This window comes from Engystomops pustulosus, chromosome 4 (genome assembly GCF_040894005.1).
Source record: "Engystomops pustulosus chromosome 4, aEngPut4.maternal, whole genome shotgun sequence".
In the NCBI taxonomy this organism is placed as follows: domain Eukaryota; kingdom Metazoa; phylum Chordata; class Amphibia; order Anura; family Leptodactylidae; genus Engystomops; species Engystomops pustulosus.
The window spans coordinates 82,749,368-82,770,296 of NC_092414.1; the positions used below are offsets into that span (position 1 = coordinate 82,749,368).

General features: G+C 35.9%; 1 protein-coding gene across 1 annotated transcript; it reads left to right on the top strand.

Moving 5' to 3' along the window:
* The first annotated feature begins 341 nt into the window (after nucleotides 1–341).
* ALX1 (ALX homeobox 1) lies at nucleotides 342–14,414 on the top strand. The gene is made up of 4 exons (XM_072150668.1): nucleotides 342–586; nucleotides 1,728–2,020; nucleotides 10,497–10,625; nucleotides 13,928–14,414. The coding sequence occupies exons 1-4, from the start codon at nucleotides 358–360 to the stop codon at nucleotides 14,246–14,248; spliced, it is 972 nt and encodes a 323-aa protein (XP_072006769.1). The 5' UTR covers nucleotides 342–357; the 3' UTR covers nucleotides 14,249–14,414.
* The last annotated feature ends 6,515 nt before the right edge of the window (nucleotides 14,415–20,929 follow it).

Consider the following 20,929-nt stretch of genomic DNA (forward strand, 5'->3'; position numbering starts at 1 on the left):
ATCTGTGCACATGTATTGGACCCCTTACCGAATGTGTCAATGTAAAGTTGCACACGTCCAGCATATTGCCCTTATAGAGGATGTCTGCACATGAACATGGATTAATGACATTTACATGTATGTAATGTAAGTGACAAGGTAGGGATAGGATTAATTCAGATAATATAGAGGGCTTCCTCTCTACGAGTTTGAGCATTGAATCATCCCCTTGTTTGGCTTGGGATTTAGGGGTAGGGGGCGGGGTGGAGCCACATGTTGGTGATGGGAGGCCCCGCAGCTGTATATAAGCCCCCTGTGATCCCCCTCACTCACTATTACTGCCTGGGTTATAATAGGGAGACGGCAGCAGCAGGCTACATGATTATGGATTATCATCTAAGCGACAAGTTCTCCATAAAGACCCAGAACAGTAAAGACTTCTACATGGGGGCAGGGGGCACCCTGGAGCATGTTATGGACACCCTGGACAATGACTCATTCTACAACAAGAACCCAGTGGGCAAATGTGTGCAGGCCTTCAGTGCCATCCAGAGGAACGAGCACCATGTGCGGATTGACAGGAGCTCCCCATGCCAGGACAGCAATGGTAAGCAGAGTGGCAGCGAAAGGGTTAAACGAAAATGTGAGCTGGTATTTGACATATAAATACATATAATGTAGAGAGACTGTGTAACATGCAACTCCTCTAGCTCTCTATCTTTAGATCTAAATTCTGCTTTCTCCATAAAATACCCTTCATTAATCGATCTGCCCCTATGGATTACTTCTCTATAATAATCACTTCTATAACACTGTATGACAATTAGTCTACTGGTATAATTTATACTTATTACAACTTTAACATACATAATGATTTATACAAATCCTTAAAATATTTATAAAATAACTTTACACCAATATATAGCAATGACAAATATTTATATTTATCTTGATAATATCTATCCTCTATAATCTGTAAAATATATGTTTGATTATGTAAATGTATAATAACTGACTTTGATACTTCTGTTAGATTGTATTAAGTATATTTTATTACATTTATTAAATATCTATCGTTCTTTCTCTATCCATCAACAGCAGCAGCCGTTTTCTATCTATCTATCTATCTATCTATCTATCTATCTATCTATCTATCTATCTATCCATTTATCTGTCCATCAGCAGCAGCTATATCGATCTATCTACTTTATAATTAATTGTTTTACTTTCTATTAGTGATAATAGTGTCTCTTAATATAAGCTATTAACTATGGAAGGTAGATGGGATGACAGGTTATGATGTCTGGATAGTTTATGAAGTGTGAGAAGGAGCAGTACTACTGGTGGTAGAATCAGGGCACTATCACACAGATTGCGCTTATTATTGACTAATTATATTAGTTTTTTTTCTCAATTCAAAACTTTTGTTTTCTGAGAAATCAAAGAAGGAGCTAAATATATATAGTTTTGTATAGGGAAGGTTTGTAATAATAATTGTAATAATAATGTTTTAGGATAATTTCCTCCGCACCTCGGCACATTACTATATCCCCATCAGCGATTATTTTCCAGTCCTCTTTGTAGAAGTGCTTAGGAGGCATATAGTGGGTAGTGGTGTGGTGACAATCCCCCTGGCAGTGCTGGAGCCTCAGTGACATCCCTTTGCTTTCTTATAACTATAAACATGATGGATAGAGTGTGGTTTCCATCTAAACCCTCTGTGCCCTCTGTGTTTCCCTCTATGGCAGTGAACTATGGTCTGGCTAAAGTGGAGGGGCCGCAGGCTGTGCCCCTGGAGACCTGCTGCAGTGTGCGGGTGTCGCCGGTGAAGGGCATGCAGCAGGACAAGGGGGATCTGGAGGAGCTGGCAGACAAATGTGACAGCAATGTATCCAGCAGCAAGAAGAGGCGGCACCGCACCACCTTCACCAGTCTACAGCTGGAGGAGCTGGAGAAAGTCTTCCAGAAGACGCACTACCCCGACGTCTATGTACGGGAGCAGCTGGCACTCAGGACCGAGCTGACTGAGGCCCGGGTACAGGTATGTGCACCAACCCAGCTGTATATAGCTTTCTATGTATATGTCATACATCTTACTATAGTTATACAGTATATAATACATCTAGGATAATGTTCAATATATAAAATATTTGCTGTATATATATATATATATATATATATATATATTTATATTTGTATTACACTCCAACTTGGTCCTGTACAATGGAGTTACAGGCGATTCCAGTAATTCCTGGAATAGAATCCCTTTTGCATTTCCCATAACTACGCAGGGATTATAAAAACATCTCCATAATCGGCAGTGCACTCCACAATATGCCAGCCCATCATGGGACACTGGAAAATTTTTGTACAGTATCTGTACTTTATGTGGCCTTCTTGGGATATGTTGTAGAAGTTACAAAGCATTACATGATAATAAAGATACATAAATCATAATGACAGTGAAAATTCCAAATCCAAACAGATATACGGGATTCTTTCTATTATTTCTAGATAGTTTTTATCATGTACTTTTGTCACCTATAATAAAATACATTGTGAACATGTCATGGTAATTAATCATGTGATCAGTCAGTACTGACAAGTAGAGGTAGGGCTAAGTTCATACTACAGGTCAAACCTTCTTTCCTTCCCTTTCTTTCCTTCCCTTCTTTCCCTACCTTAAAAAAGGTAAAGAAAGGATGTTTAATGTGTCAATTAAAAATCCCATTGACATCAATGTGCATTTTACGTCATCCGTTATTGTCCGATTAGGGAGGTATCCATTATGCATGCATTTTCTGGATGGAATAAATGACATAGGCTGCAGTACTTTTCTTCTGAAAAAAAACCCAAAACGCATGGATAACGGTTACCTGTCTAACTGACCACAAGCAATGACATACAGTTTACATCGATGTCAATGAGATTTTGAACTGATACATTAAACCTCTGTTCTTTACCTTTTTTAATGGAGGGAAGAACAGAGGTTTGAAAGAAGTGTGAACTTGGCTCAGGCCTGTAAACACTGTCACATAAAGGGCGTCCACATTTCTGGCGACACTGTTTCCTTTTCACAACGCATACTCCTCACTTGCTGGATATACCAAAGGAAGAATATCATATGACAAATGATCCATCAGCTCAGTAGTGACATGCTTTGGGCAAATAAAGGCCAATTAATTGGGACATGCCAGTTATACCAAAGATAAACAACAAATTAGGACAGTTGTGTGCTGGCACTTATGGGGTGTATTTAAATACTTTAGATCCACCAGAGAGATGAACATTCACCAAAAGCTAAAGTGAACTAGGTCCAGCAGTCCTGGATGAGAAAACTTATCTTTTATACAAATACAATTACATCTTCAACACATTTGTGAACATATCATAGGATTATTTGGAAGAGAGGCATAGTCTTCCTATTTCACTATTCCCATTAGAATTGTTATTGGTGTTTGATAAATCAGTCTATAGTATGTTTTGCTGCAATAGTTCACTTTTTTAGTATAAAGATGAATATTTTATAAAAAATATAGTTATTTTTCATGAGTTCATTTGCATACCCCCCCCTCTATGCCTTAGAGGGAAACTGTGGTCAAGACTGATCCCATAGTTTCCTAGGGTTTTATTAGTTATTTTACAGTGAAGGCCATTACACGCAAAATAATGGCTGTTTCTGCAATTGAACATTTATCCGTTTATCTATATATTTTTTAATGGGAATCATATGTATTTCTATAGGTACCATTTGGATAAATAGGACAGTCACTGAAATGTCTTGAACTTGTGTGCATCTACACTAAGTGACTGAATTTCATTATAGAAAAATAATACATTGTATAAGGAGTCATTAAGGCTTTTAGGATTGTTATTATTAAAATTATTATAGTGAATATATTATTCAAGAACATTAAAACCGGCAACTTCTTGCTGTTTGTTTTTGGCAACCTTTTCTTTAACTGATTCCTGAACTATCTGCTTGCATTAGTTTATCGATCATTTTTTTACTTACTCACTGTGTGTTTATTAATTTACAGAAATTACATTCATTCCATTTAGACTTATTTTGTTTTATACTAATAAAACAAATAAAAAAAACTTACAGGTTCAGGATAATTTCATTCCTGGGATTCAAACTGATGCCACAGTACAACCGAAATCATACTGTGCTGCCCTCAATCTGAGTTGCTTGTGAGCAGGTTGCTAAAAAAACTTTTGTGAAACTATTGATTTCCTCTATATTAAAAACAGATTAAGTGAGAATAAAGGATTGACTAGAAATTCAAATAGTTAGCAAAAAATCAATAAAAATCAATATTTAGGATGCAAAAAAATCAACAGCATCCAGATGATATCTGTGATTGTGTGAATTAATTACATTTCCTATTTACAAAGAATATTTTATTTTTTTTAATTTTAGAAAGTCTCATTTTGTTCAAAACAGAAACCCGACTGCTGTAGGGTTTGTTAGTTTGCACCATTATTCTAATGACTTTGAAATTAGTGATATGGTTTAACTGTATTATAAATATATAGTTAAATTATGGGCAGAAAATATTTTTAAAAATCTACACTGTGGTACAGATATATATGTGTATATACTTCAGAAAATGAATGATAGACATGTTTATGGAATCTGTCCCAAAAATCTTCAATTCAAAAAAATTGCATCAATCTGAGTTGTCTCATATACACATACAACACGCGACGCTAACAAATAGTTATAATGCACCTAACATTTTAGTTTTTTTGTGAAAACAACTGATCCTATTTGTTTCTATAAGTTACACTGCAGCTTATGTGCAATATTTTGGACACTAGGTGGTCACCTCCTTTCACGGTGTTACTCTACTCTTATTGGGACTTACTTTATTGGGGCTACCCACACTTGTATTGATGAAACCCATATAGCAAAACATAAATAAAAACACCAACGTGAAACCAGGATTTTTTTGGGCTGAGATCTTGTGCAGCTCAAACATTGTAGAGTCTGTAGATCTCTGTAGGTCCTGACCAGATTTCCTCCAGAATGCTCAGCAGTGAATCCCACATGTGTTCTATATTTTTAGTTCCCATAGATTGATGAAGTAGTGTGTTTTTATATTATAGATTCTGGAATTGTTCAGTCATTCAAAAGGAATGTCTTTGTGTTAAACATTCTGTCATGAGATGCTGCGGTTTTATCAGGCCTAGATAACCTGTGGCTCCTCAGCTTTGAGGAGTAACATGTTCCTTAGCATGCCGAGCTACCAAATGGCTTCATAGGCTATACCGGGATCTGTACATCTCCAAACCATAGCAGAGAGGTCAGTTCCCCAGCATTGTAAATACCGGCTAGCCCAAGCATGTGCTCTTTCCTTGAGCAACATATCATTAGGTTTAATAGTAACCTCCCCAGCATTCACCAGAAGTAAACCTGAACCTAATTTATCTCACCGGTCGCCTTTCCTGCTTCCCATCAGTGTAGTAATTGGCACCCATTTAAAGGAGATTGTCAAGGTCTTTTTTCCCCCAGTGAAAGAGTCTCATTACTAAATTCTCCTAACATGTTCTCTGTGTTCCCTGGGGAGAATTCAGGAAATATTTTTTCCACCCACAGACATGATGAATACATTTACCAAGCTGAATTTTTTCCTTTCTTTTATTCTTAGGCATTTATTTCGCCAGTGCCATATTTATTGTCTCTCGGTAGCAGTAAATCTCTTTATTAACCGTTTGAAGATAGACTTTAGCTAAGAGGCCTCACCTCCACTGGGAATGATGGTGCTGGATACTTATGAGAGCTGATGCTGAAAATGGCCCACATGAAATGACGCCATTACCAGCCATAGCGTGCTATGTATACCTTAAGGGGAGAATTTTTCATTATGCTTAGCAGTTTTTGGCTTTGAACTTAATTGAGTTATTTTCTACATACTCTTTTAACAGCAAGGCTTGTTGTAAGTAAATACGTCGTACCAATAAAACAGGTTTCTAATGGAAGAAATCTGCTTTCTATTTATTACGTGTGATGCAGGTTGTGACAGCGCTACACATGTCATGTAGGATCTGTATTCTATTATATTCATTATTAGTGGGAAAGGCAAATACATTGGAATTCTGTAGCCTTCCTTTTTTGGAAAAATTGTGGAATTCTGTATTATTAGAAATACACAAAAGCTAAAAAAGTAAAAACACAAAACAAATGTTTACCACTTACCAATGTACTGTTCACTTTGGTCAACATACTGACATCCACTTAGCACTTCATGTATATTTTTAAAATGCACAACTGGGGAGATTTTTTTTAAAAAAACATCAAAATTTGTCTAAACAAGGCCTTAGTCTATTTGAATGTGTAAATACAATTTTAAATCATTAGCACATATTTTAATACAATTTACTAAACTCACTGCAGCTACATATTGACAAGCTAGTCCTATGGTTACTGGATCTGTGTGGCCTATTGATAGAAATCTGATGGAGGATTAATTTCAGATGGCATAAAATATCAGCCGGGTACACCAGATCCAAATGTGGAACCCATTGGGGTGTTCAAGGACCATTCAACAGGAACGTAGCACAACCCTACACCATAGGGTTAGGCTTTAGCTAGGAGATTTCCAACAGCGTGGGGAGAATGCCAAAATAGCATGCATTCTATCAAAGGCTGTCTCAAGTACTGTACCATATGGTGCCATACTCATGCAGAAGACAAAAAGGCAACATGCATTGGTTTTCATTCTTTCTATACTATATCTAAAGGGATTGGATGGGTTCTTTTGGCCCACCATAAGTTGTGTCTGACTCTGGCATAAAACTGCCTGCAAGACACAACCGACATAGATAGCTAGTATATTAAAACATTCTGGGGCTAAATTTGAAGCAGTTTGCCTTTTGGTAGTTTGCTATGGATGAGGTCTAGCTCAGCAGAAAAAGGTTATGTGGCTTCTGATCCTCTTCGTCCTGTCCTGGGGATGTGCCATATATAACAGACCTGGATAAAACTTGGAGTGTGCTATATTTTGCTGTGGTTTTTATTTTTTTTCTTGTACACGCTTTTTGTCTTTTTGTCACCCTTTTGTATGTCCTTTATAATAATAATCTTTATTTATATAGTTCCATCATATTCCGTATCGTTTTACAAATCATAGGGGACATATACAAATATAATATTACATTACACAAAACAAACAGTCATATGGAACAATAGGAGTGAGGGCCCTGCTTGCAAGAGCTTACAGACTATGAGGATGAAGGGGTGACACAAGAGGTTGTATAATGGTCCAGCCATTCTTTATAAGGGAACAGACTAAAATACTTTAATAAAGAAAAATTATGCAACTTATTTGTTTAACCCCAGACTAACATAACTATTCAATTTTTGAGATTTTTTTAGACTTTTTTTGTTTGACAATTTTGATTGAAAATTACAAGATGCTATTATTAATATGTAATTACTTAATTTGATTGTGAGTTTATACATAGATATTAACTCAACTTATCATCTCAAGAGTGCATTTGTTTCACCGGAGACCTTATTGTCTACTATACTACACTACTATTCTTAATATATGTATATATATATATATATATATATATATATATATATATATGTATATATATATATATATATATATACCTAGAGCACTATATCAATACAATGTATTTGTCAAACTGGATGTTGGTTTTACTGCCAAGTTGTTATTAAAAACATATCCTAGATTCTGTGGTGCAGCAAGGTGCAAAAATTCAACATATTTAGTTAATAAAAATTCCATTTGCTATCAATATATTTTATAGCATGTGTTTAACCTGAAAGGGCTAGCGTAGAACATGCTATAGGTCTTCTCTACTATAATTTTCTGAAGATTTTTTCAACGTCTACGTAGAAATGCTTTACGTCACAGTTTACAGGAAAGTAGCTTAAAATTTCAGATTTTACGTTAAGTATAAGCAGTTGTTTAAATATTAAAGAAAATAGAAATACATTTTAATAGTGTTGATAAGTAAAGCAATACAGTAATGTAATACAGGGATCTTCATTGCACGTAGAGAAAAAAAGACACTAGATATAAATGCATACATTTTAATTAAAATATATCTTTCCAGAACAGCAAATATAAGATGAGATTTACAATCAAAATTCCTCAATACAATTCAATTTAGAAAACCACTAAGGCTAAGTTCACACCTTCTTTCACACCTCCGTAGGTGGTAAAGAACGGAGGGTTAACGTATCAATTAAAAACTGACTTCAATGTAAATTTGATGTCATCCGTTATGTTTGTTTAGGCAGGTATCTGTTATCAATACGGTGGATGGAAAAAATGACGGTGGCTGCAGTTCTTGCCTGATCGAACATAACGGATGACAGATTTCTAATTGATAAGTTAAACCTCTGTTCTTTAATTTTTTAATGGAGGTTTGAACAGAAGTGTGAACATAGCCTTACTTATGTTATGTTCTTCAGTGGTCAACAGTGCATATCCTATAGGGTCTTAGAGGGTCCTTTTTTATAAGGGTGCCCTGATGATAAATTTATATCTCCCTGTGATAAGCTTTAACCTGTGAGGGCAAAACACTGTGAATTTCTCTGCAGAACCATTACATTTTATTTTAATGTTACTATCTGTGTATAGCACAGGCATTATCATGTCCATTAGATAATTGATGTCTAACAGTTATTTGTCTAACAGCTATTCTTCCCGAGCTACCCTCAGAAAATATACACGATTGGCTCAGCCACAGTATTGTAATGGATAGACGGGAGTGAGCTGCTGGACACCACTGGTGGAGGATAATCTTAGAAGAAATGGAATTAAACTGCTTGTTCCTCCAATCTTCTGACACTTGTCACCATGGTTAGAAGCTCCCAATGATATGATCAGATGTTTCTTCCAAACTTGGTTTGGCCCACACTAACATACCGTGTAAAGAGACCATAAACAGGAATATGCTCTTTAGTCAAATCTTACTTTCATAATAGATGATCTGACATGGGTTTCCTAAGGGTGCATTCAGATGTATAAGTTGTCGATGGCTAGCAGTTTTTTCTAGAGTCAGACAGCTGACCTTTTTTTTTGGGTGCCCACATAGAGAGCATAGTTCGATCTAACTTCTGCATAAGTCAAGTGCTTTATGGTGCAAGAAGTGATACAATGGATGCCAAAATGGATTACATTAAAACTATGGGATCTGCACTCAAAAATTCAGGCAGGAGGGAACCTAATACTGATGTCGTTCATAAGTCCCTCTACCAGATAACCTAATAAAGTGATTCTTATCTTGTACAATTCAGGCTACAACTGACCTGACAACTATTTACATTCAATCTGACAACTTTGCAACAGTGGGAAAGTGGATACATTTCCCTTTCATACATAACCAGTTTGTTGCTCCTTGTCATTTTGTCAGTAGTTGTAAAAGGAACAAAAACACAAATAATTAAAAAAGTGTGTATACCAAAGAACTTGTAGTTTGGATTAGATTAAAGCAGTAGGAAATCTTGATTGGTGGTGGCAGGTCCACCAGCAGATCTCTTTCTTTTGCCTTGCGTGTTCCATGTCTCATGTCACCATTGTAGAGAGGAAAATGTTATTGTCGATTCTAGTTGCCAATTTCATTTAGTGGCTGCCATATGCTGGCTGGTTCTTATGTTTGATGGAATACACATGAGTAAATACACTATGGATGGTGTAAAGTAAAGCACATCTGTCTTAAGACCTCTCCAAGATTTGATTCTGTTTGACAGTGTGTGGTCATCTGGAGATGTGGAAGGACTTGTGTGGACTAACTGCTTGTGAGGACAATGACACAAACTTTTTATTAGGAGACAGTAGCTACGTTTTCTTAAAACATTTTTTTATGGCAACAGTTAGTTGACTAGGTGGGTGAAAACACAAGATTGTCTTGATCATAGAATTAAATAATGGCTTTATAATTAAAATATCAGTGTTGACATTTCTAATGTGTATATATGGGTAAAGTTATCTATCTATTGATTTATCCAATTATATTTCCCATATCTAGGAAGCTATCTTATCACTATCTATATATCTATTACTGACGTTATATAGCTGTCATTTTGATATATTTGGCATATAACTAAAAATATCAAGTGCAATTTGCTTTATCATGTAACTTCAAGTACTATTCATTTCACTTGTGGTTTTACCTTAGACTGCAGAATGCCCCCATCGTAGACTTTTCACAATGTATTAAAATGGACACGTTGAGACCTTGAAATCTGGATTCCTTGCATAGTTTTCTACCTTAGCTGTAGCTATAGCTTCACCACTCGGTCGATTTCTTTCCACAATGTACTATTCAATCGAGCTGTGGTTGCCTACATAGAATTGCCAGGCACAGAAGCCATTTCAAAGCTCTTGAAAATACACTTCTCACAGATTATGTTGTCCTATGATGGAGCTGTAGAGAGGCAAATGCCACACTAGTCCCACTTATAAATTAGTGGTTAATATATTGCATTCATCATGCACGTTCTCAGTGAAACCTGTCTTTATCTCTTTAAGGTCTGGTTCCAAAACCGCAGAGCTAAGTGGAGAAAGCGAGAACGCTATGGTCAGATACAACAAGCCAAAAGCCACTTTGCTGCCACTTATGATATTTCTGTGCTGCCAAGGAGTGACAGCTACCCACAGGTAAATATGCATGAGGAAAATCTAACCAATCCAGAAAAATGTGCAGAATACAGGCCTGCTATGTTAATACACCATCACTAGTATACCACACCAGTAAACACATACTTCTGTGGATTTTTTAGATTAAAAGGATAAGTGTAAACCGAAGAACATCCAAGTATAGTCAACAAACAGGCAGACCCCGACTTAAGGACACCCGACTTACCTCTCTGTCCTCTGGGGAATCTGGTGAAGCTCTCAGGATGCTGGTTATTTACTGAACTCTAGCCTGAGGCTATAATTATCAACTGTAAGAGTTATAAAAGGTGTCTGCTATGAAGAATTATTGTCAATCCTTCCCATGACACCACAAAATTATGAAAATCCAATTGTCCAAAAAATATTACTATACAAAATATAGCAGTTCCTACTTACATAAAATGTCAACCAAACTAATCTACAAAACTAATCCTGTTCTTTACCTGGGGACTTCCTGCTTCTATATTTCAGTAGAGAAGTGACAATTGTAAATGTCCTGAAATAGCAAGGCAACTACGTAAAGGGGTTTTCCCATTTCAGCAAACTTATGTTATTGTTAGTATGATGAAAAATCATACAATTTTCCAAAGTACTTTCTGTATCAACTTCTCGATCTCTGCTTGCTGTCTCGCTATAAAAAGCTTCAATGTTATATTTCCAGTGAACAGAAATCTGACCATGGTCAGTCAGGTGCACAGCTTGTTAGTATCATAGAGAGTAAGCAGAGCCGTGTGATATAATGAGCCGTGCACCATTGTCAGATTTAATTCCACTGGATATAAACAATGAAGCTTTCAATAGCAGGACATCAGAGATCCAGAAAACTGTGAGGAATTCATACAGAATGAGTACTGGAAAATTGTATGTATTGTATTGTATTGTACATTAATTTGCTGAAATGGGAATACCCCTTTAAATGTAAGTAGGGAACAACCCAGTAAAAGCGACATAAACATTATAGTACAACATTCATTTATGACCTTCCAAAGTTTAATTTGCTACATTCACAACATATTACAGTTATGAACTATATGAAATATTTTATGTATTTAGCAATAATAATGAGAAATATTATTGTTGATCTCATTATCAAGATACTTGGAACCACATTATTTGGTGAGGTATTAACCCTTATTAAGTTCATGTACCATGTTGCTGCACTATACTGTACAGGGTCATACTTAGCAGCACTGTTCCTCGCCATTTTTTTACGTTTATTTTTATTAAACCATTTTGTGCGGTGAGAAATCGCCTTAATGTACTACTAGCGTTAGAGAGAAAACAAGACGACGGCTGCCAAATCTGGAGGCACAGCAACTGAAATTCTTTAAGCTCTGAAGTATTTTACTGTAGGTCCTTTGGCTTTGTTGACTGCTGAATAAATAAACTGTTGGATATAAGATAGTATTGTACCTTTGGGGACTTTTTTTGTGAACCTTGGCCCCCAGTGGTAAAGGATTGCTTAAAATAACCTTTTCCAGCCAATACATCTGTTTTCATTTTTTTTTTCAATGACTATTCTACGTCTCTCCTTTTTTCTAATGCAAGACAAACTTTTCTTCTCCTTCAAAGAGTTGATGCTGAAAAGGAGATATGTTTTTTCTTTCTAGAAACTGAAATGTTTGCTGCTGCAAGCTTCAGTGCACGCAATTCATATTTTTAACTTATTTCACACGCATACATATGAATGTACATATACATACAGTACATACCGTGTATAAAAAAGTTTTCATAAAGTTTTCATAAAAAGACTAATAGTATATGTATTAGATGTATGACATATAATAATAGTGTAATATAAAAATGTCTAATAAGCGTGTAAGGACTGTGCTAAATGTTAAGGCAACCTGTAACAATTGCAATCCCTGCTATTTCTGAGAACAACAGGCAGGATGAAGTGATAGTGTACCTATATAAAGGGTGTGATAATGAACGGTAGCTATTGTAGTTGGACCTGGACACTGAGAGAGAAGCAAGTTTTTGAGCAACTTCTAAACTTTTTCCTACGCCAGCAGGGGAGTAGAATTTATTGTGCAAAAATGTGTGACTTTTTAAAATATCCACACCTGGTTTCTAAAGATATATCAGACGCAAAACTAATCAGTTGAAATAATACGTTGGTTTGGAGGGTGTAAAAAGTTGCAATTGTACCAATGTGACCAAAGATGTCACAAATATAATAGAAAACAATATAAAATAACTCAGTTAAAATAGTTCTACTATTCTGAAGCTAAAAATTCTTCAGGATACTTTTCTTTATTGCATAGATAATGTAAACATTATTTTGTGAAAATCAATCATATTATCATTGATCATACTTCTGTCTTGCATCATGTGCGTTTACGGATTGTGAATTGTTCACAGTTATGAAGAGTTTTTTTGTGCCCAAAAAGTTGAATGTCATATAGATGCACATGATGAAAGACAAAATTATGATAAATTACCCCCTATGAGTCTTTTGACGTAAATATGCAGGACATAAATTTACCATAATCCAAAATATGCATAACCTTAGGATAATTATTTGTACACTCTAATGTACATAAATCTAGGCTAACCATGGTCTGCTTTATGTCTGTAAACACACAGTTGACACTATTGGAACTCAATTTTAGCTTCTATTTTATGGAAAGGTACAAAATAATTTCTCCTAAGTTATACAGACAAATATCAGCAATGTTTATTGCACAAAGGATTTACTATATACAGTAAGTGTATATTAAAGGCTTTATTAAGTGAGGCACAATTAACACGACACATGGAATGCTCTCATTTACACATACGCACTGCAGGGAAGGAATATAAAACAGGCAGGCAGCATCAAAAGATCATTTGGCTCTAGACAAACACATTTCATGCTTAGGTAGAAGAACCTCAAGTATCAGGTGAACAGTATGGAATTGTTTCTATGAAGGGCAGAATTCACACAAATGTATTATTTAAATTGTTCACCAATTTTATTGTTCTATCCACAACTAGAAAAATAAAAACCAAGATTAGATTTTTTAAGACAACGGTAGGGGTTGAAAACAGCAATATTGGCTCATTTATTAGTGGTAGAATTGGTGTACAATGAGCCAACTAGTGGACAAGCCAAGCATAAGTACAAATGATGTTACTATTTATCCAGAATAACCTTTTTTCTCTAGACACGTGTGATTGTGAAATAAATAATTAGTTATGATTGAAGACAATGTCCCTTCTTAGTGTTGGAAACCTGCAACTGTAATGTAAATTTATTTAGTTTTAAATCTTGAAAGTTTTTTTTTATGTATCTTTTTTAGATTCAAAACAACCTATGGCCAGGTAACCCAAGTGGCGGATCTGTGGTGACTTCGTGTATGCTGCCTCGCGAACCTTCATCTTGTATGTCACCTTATTCCCACTCTTCTCGCACTGATTCTTCATATGCCGGCTTCACAAATCATCAGAACCAGTTCAGTCACATGCCATTAAACAATTTTTTCACTGAATCCTTATTATCAGGCACTACAAATGGACACTCTTTTGAAGCAAAACCAGAGTTTGAAAGGCGATCATCTAGTATTGCAGTTCTTCGAATGAAGGCCAAAGAACACACGGCAAATATCTCATGGGCTATGTAAATTAATATTTTCTTCCTTTTTAATAATTAAAGTGAATACACTCTATTTTGTAATATTTAACAATGTATAAAGACAGTGTGAAGATTATGTTCTTAATGTTCAACTTAAGGTTGTTGCATTTTTGAAGCTTGTAAAATATTTTAAGAATAAAAAGAAAATTCTCTCACCTTCAAAGGTCTATTATATTTAATAGAATCCGCAGTTTTTATCTCTCAGCTTTTCAGTTGACTTAGATAAATGTCAATTTCTTACAAACTTACCATAAATGCATCTATTGCCTTCCTACTGTTGCTAATTTTCTTTTATGAAACTATTAACTTTTTAGTCCCGATCTTCAAAATGCCATAACTATAGTTTTTTTTTTTTTCACATAGAGTTTGTTGAGGAACACATTGTACTTTCTAAAGGCACCATTTTACACAATGTACTGGGATGTTAGAAGATGAATTATAGATTTGATAGAGCTGGAAATGAAACACAGCAGTGCTATTTTCTTAAGGGTTTATTTTTAAAGCTTTAATTGGTTGTAAAAAAGACACATAAGGGACATTTACCATGCCTTGTACACTAGATTTCTGGCATACAAACCCTAAAATAATCGCAATGTGATTATGTGAAGGGGGCACAGTTGGTGGTGGAGTTGTGCACTCGCTATTACTAGAGACCGTTCAAGCCTAAATGGCCTTGGGGTAGAATTTTATGCCAGTGGAGCCGGCTAGCAAATATTTCAGAACCTGGAGCCTCCTGATGCATCCAGCAGCACCAGGGTGGTAGGGATCATATTCCGACACACAACGTTCCCCCATTATAAATCTCTCCCATTACCTCCATTTAACAGTCAGTATAATTACAGTGGTATCACATATTTATAGTTTTTGTTATTTTACTAACATGAATAAATTAAATTAAAAGAAACATGAATTGACGCCAAAAACTTTAGGTAAAATTTTTGGTCAATAAATATTGTATTAATAGTGATTTAGCAGTTTTATATTTCCTTTTACAGTGTTTAGCATATTTTATTATTTTGTCTTTTTACGACAATTATATAGGTTTATGATACCTACTAATTTTCATTTACCGGTACTATATTTATTTTTATTTGTACCATGGAAAAATTTGGTATATTTAAATTTTTTAAAAACTTTTATTGTACTTTATTTTAAGCATTCAAATGGGGGCTTGAACATATAATAAAGACTGTAATAGTGTAGTAAAGCATAATATGGTAAACATTCGGTAATATGCTTTGCTGAGAATTGTAGGTAAGGAATATAATAATATAATAATAATCTTTATTTATATAGCACCACAAAATTCTACAGAGCTTTAGGGGGCATATAGAAATATAATATTACCTTACAGAGAACAAAAATTCATATAAAACAATAGTGAGGGCCTTGCTTACAGTCTATGAGGACGGAGGGGTTGACGTAAGAGGTATAAGAGCTTGTATAATGGTGCACATTCAAAACTTTCAAGGTTTGGTATTAGTCTGATAGTCTGGGAAAGGTCATTCCAGAAGTCATGTAGACGAGCATGAGAGGTACAAATTAAGGTAGAGATTAATCTAATGTCACTGTCGGATCTAAGAGCACGGGTTCGGCCGATAGAGTAAGATGGGAGAAGAGAGATAGGGAGGAGCAGCATTATGCAGAGCTTTGTGGATGAAGGTTATTATTTTATTATTTTAAACTGTATTTGGAAGGGGATGGGCAACCTTTGAAGTGATTGGGACAAACTGGAAGCATCCGTGTAGTGTTTGGTCTGAAAGATGAGCCTCACTACTGCCTTAAGAATACCTTGTAGAGGAGAGAGTTTAGTGACTTTAAGACCAATTAGTAGTGAGTTACAGTAGTCTAGTCAAGAGTTAATCAGAGCAATGATTAGCATTTTAGAGGTTTCAATTGTAAGAAATTGGTGGATTCTAGGGATGTTTCTGAGATGCACGCGGCAAAAGCAAGCAAGAAATTGAATATGTTGTGTGAAGGAGAGGTCGAAGTCCAGCGGGCCTGATGCCTCATTGCTATAGTGATTCCACAGACCAAGGTCATGTTTGGGTCAGTTAGAAGATAGTGGAAAGACAAGAAGTTCAGTCTTAGAAAGACTATGTTTCAAGAAGAGTGGACATGTAAATTAGCTTGCTTTAACCCTGTTTGAGAGCTACCTGAATACTATGGCACCCTGGAGTCTTCCACACTATGTTATGGATAAAATACAATTAGGGCCTAACAGCTAAGTTCTCACTACTGTTCAAACCTTACCATTAACGTATCAAAAAAAAAAAAAAAACTAATTGACATCAATGTCAATTTTATGCCATCCCTTATGCATGCATTTTTGTGGTTAAAAAAATGACAGAGGCTGTAGTCCTTTTTCCCTGTTTAAAAAAAAAGCATGCGTAACGGATACCTGCCAAACTGAAAATAATGGATGACATAAAATTTACATTGATGTCAATTGGGATTTTTTACTGATATTTTAACTGATTTTTAATGGTGGTAAGGAATGGTAGTGTGAACTTAGCCTTATTGTTAGGCCCTAATTGTAACTTATCCATGGCAGCTTGTAGAAGGCTTCAGTGTGCCATAGCATCCGGGAAGCTCTAAAACAAAGCAAAACCTATTTTCTTTATTTGCTTTATTAACTCCAATTCTCAGCACCACGTGCATGGCCTTTAAGACTCTTTAGAGTTCAATTCCCCTTCCTGAACCAGGAGATTTAACAGGCTAAAGAAGACTTGTCAGCTTCCCTGAACCCTGAAATTCTGTAAATACTTTCATATCCCAAAACGTTTTGTATAATCCTTTGTGAGAACCTAATATTGTGTTGTTGCTGTTGTTTCTACTTGAAATTTATTACAAAAAGGGTTTTGTTTCTGCATCCTCTCAAGCTATCCAACCAAGTAAAGGCAAATGGTAGCACTCAGTTGTCTCTTTGTACATTTGTAGGAGAGACAATTGCATTTTACAGAATTGTAAGAAATTAGAATTCTATTATGGGGGGGTACAAGCATATACTGAAGCTCATATGGTAAGAACGCTGCAGTGTCATCTTTAGAACTTGGGGACATGTTACAGGAACCATTATACTCGCCTTTCCAGATGGAATTCTCAAAAATGACAGATCACTGCGAAACGGGAAAGGCATGTCTGTAAAGCTATATGCCAGTTTTTCTGGTCATTTGGACTGTGAACATTCACCATTTTTATGGATAGGGCACTGAGGGTTGTTTTCATTGACGCAAATCTGCCATAGGAGAATAGATCTGCGAACAAAAGACCACAAATTGATGTCTGGCTACTTTTAATGTAGAAACCTCTGATTTTGTGGTGGGCCTATGGAGAGGCATTTAAATGATTCCAAATATATTGTTTACTGTTGATATACAAAAAAACAACAATTTTAAAATATTCCCTCAACACATCAAAAAAAAAAGAAAATTTTCAGTCTTCCTCAGGTTGTGTTTAATCACATATTGAAATAACATTTAGCAATTTGGTGTACCACTTGCCATCCAGGCTCTGCATTATAATCCAGAAAGATCCCATAGCAATTCCAATTCATATTGTCTTGGAAATCTAGTGGTTAATATAGAAGGGATGAAGAAAACCCATTATAGCCGTAAATTATTGACTATAAATAACATATGTGAAGATCAAAACAACTTCCATTCAGATTAGGCTTGCAGACAAAGAAAACTTGAAGGTCAAACATGCCAAATATATTAAATCATCATCATCTGAGTATAAGATGAGAAATCTTTCCTCTCCACTTTACATCGATGTTGCTGGTTATGAAGATGGTTCTACTATTGATGGCTTTACCATGTGCAGCCTTCAGCACCTTTACTACTCCTATGTGCTACTATTTTCCACTCTCTGCTTTGATATTCCCTCTGACAGTATATGCTGTAAAGGACAGAATTGTGGTAGTTAGTTTTCTCTTTGATTATGGTACTGTCCAGAAGAATTACACAGAAAATAACCCTTCTTTACTTAACTACGTGCAGAAAGCAATTTCTGTCAAAAAGAATTTCCTTGCCATGTAAAAATAAAGAGCAGGGGTTACCTAGAAGAGAGAAGGCATACATAAGAGGCAATGAACTCACTCAAAGAGTTCATGTTGTGAGAGATGTTTTCACTGTATAAAACACAACAGTATGTAAACCACACAGAAATAGTGGCTAGTTTCCTTAACACACAGACATACAGAGAAAATGTTTTATATTCGACATGAGTTAGTAGAGATATTTCTCCTGGTTTAGCAGATATGTGGAGCTACCTGTATTACACATGGGGTACATTACTATAAATGCAAAAGGTGATAAGTACGAAATAAGAAGGAATGGGGAAGTAAAAAATAATAAGGAGTTGTTAATAACCTGAACTCACCGTATCATTGGATGCTCAAAATATATAAAGATGTGCTCAATGTGGGCAATTATTAATAGCATTCAGCCCGTTTTTTGGTGCTGCGCTTGATGCACCATATTTATAAAGTTTCAGGGCCACAATATCGGTCCTCAATATGGCCGCAACTTGGTAATTCCAACACTTTTCCTGCACTTTTAGGTTCCCAACATTTTTTGGTGCACAGATAGATGAGCTAAAAAGCTGATCTCCGAATTTCTATTTTACCTTTATGAATGCGGAGACAGTTCATAATCTTTTCTTTGAGAGCCTATTCATTGTGCCCTTGCACCAAAATCTAAAATCTCATTGTAATTTAGAGCTTTATTTGAGTTCCAAAAAAAACCCCTGTGGCAAAATTGATGAATGCCCCTGAATATCTCAAATTTGTGACTTTTTGTGAGAGTGAGCCAACCCAACCCACTTTCTACTTCAGGCAACTTAATCCAGATTTTTCCATGTGATTTTTCCAGATGCGGTAAACAGATTCATGAGGGGTCACTTTTTCAAAAATCGTTAATTTAAGGGCAAATTCACTCCAGTTCTTCAGTGGGGTAAGCAAAATCTAGGAATTAGCTACACCTGAATAGAATACTTCATAACAATTAGTAACAGTAAAATAGAGATGAGTGGATCATCCAAGATTCACTTTGCAGAATTCAGGTTTGAATTCATTTTGTCCAAGACTATGTTGCTCAAATCGTCATAGAAATTGGTTTGTTACCTCTCTAGTCCTCTAAAACACAGAGACCCAGATTTACCTAAACCCCTGCGCCAGTTTTCTGTTTTACTTTGCATATTCTTTTATGTGCAAACAGCTTGCACATGTATTTGAGAAGTGTCACGCTGGTACTATATCCGATGAAACACAAAATTCTGCGACACAGTTATCATGCATCATCAGAGTTCAACAGAAATGTGTTGCATGCCCTATGTTTAAGGTGCACAAAAAAAAGTCGGAGCAGTACAGGGAGCGCCAGATTCATGATGAACATGCACCACAATTCATGAATCTGGCACACCCTGCACACTTCACTACACATTGGGGCAGATTTATCAAGCAGTCTGAAAGTCAGAATATTTCCAGTTGCCCATGGCAACCAATCACAGCTCAGCTTTCATTTCACCAGTGCTCATGAATATTTTAAAGGGGAGCTGTGATTGGTTGCCATGGGCAATTGGAAATATTCTGACTTTCAGACTGCTTGATAAATCTGCCCCATTGTTTTTGATAAATGTGGGACAGATTGTTCATGAAAAGCTCCTATCTAGTGTGTGTTTAATTTTCTTGTCAGTCCTCCTTCCCTAAGCTCTGGGATGAATGATAGCCGTAGCAAGCTGCTATTTTAAAAGTGAAGCAGAAAATGTTGGGGTATGCTTTGTGCCTGAAAAATGACACATTTATACCGAATCTACGTACCAACAAATGTACCTGCTCATCTCTAGTAACAAATCAAGTGGTGCCATTGACTTCTATAGGGAGAACATATCTGTATCGACATGTAGAATACTAGCTTCACTTATAGTCAGTAGTTATATAAATACAGTAGTAATACAATTTTTCAGTGTATCGAAGAGTTGGTCAATTTTTTGTGTAATTTTTATGCTCAATTTAGCTGACGATCAGTGAAGGGATTTTTAATTATAAATAAATACTCTAAATACAATGTATTTGATGAAACAGAATCCAGCCATAAAGAAATTTACGCACTATGAAGCAAGCTTTCATAAGTTCATAAATGTTTCCACTAAAGGATTAAAATGCCAGAAATGTACCAAGAACCCTTGTGGAAAATGTGCTGCATCTGGAGAATTGCTGCATGCTTTGATTTACTTCTCCTCCTCTTTCCCCTGTCACATTCCAAGCTGCTTGGGATGAGTGAGAAAGTAGCGATCTTGAAAAGAGTCAGCAATGGAGTTCAAAAATGTAAAATACATGGAACTGAGCGCAGTTGATTTAAGAGAACGAAATGGTCTGGAGACGGGGGAAGGTTAACTAGAAAATATTTAGATTCGTTTATGACAAGAATCCAGTAGAAGTGCACATTGTTCTAGTGTTATCCTACAGGAAAGATGTATTCATTGACCTCGCTTTTTCTGACCTTAGCTTTCTATAAACTGTAACGTTCAATACCTTGCAGGATTCATGATGCGTAGGAAGTATTTACTGATATGTGTAGCTTAAGCCTTTCACATCAGTTCAACGTAAATATATATTGGTTGGTTTAATGGGTAGGGCTCACAGACTCTCCATATCAGCTGCCGGTTC

What these genes read in the sequence shown, in the direction of transcription:
- ALX1 (XM_072150668.1), top strand. Translation starts at nt 358, where the DNA reads ATGATTATGGATTATCATCTAAGCGACAAGTTCTCCATAAAGACCCAG. An exon ending in TGACTGAGGCCCGGGTACAG is followed by an intron (nt 2,021 to 10,496) that starts GTATGTGCACCA and finishes TATCTCTTTAAG; the next exon opens with GTCTGGTTCCAAAACCGCAG. An exon ending in GGAGTGACAGCTACCCACAG is followed by an intron (nt 10,626 to 13,927) that starts GTAAATATGCAT and finishes TATCTTTTTTAG; the next exon opens with ATTCAAAACAACCTATGGCC.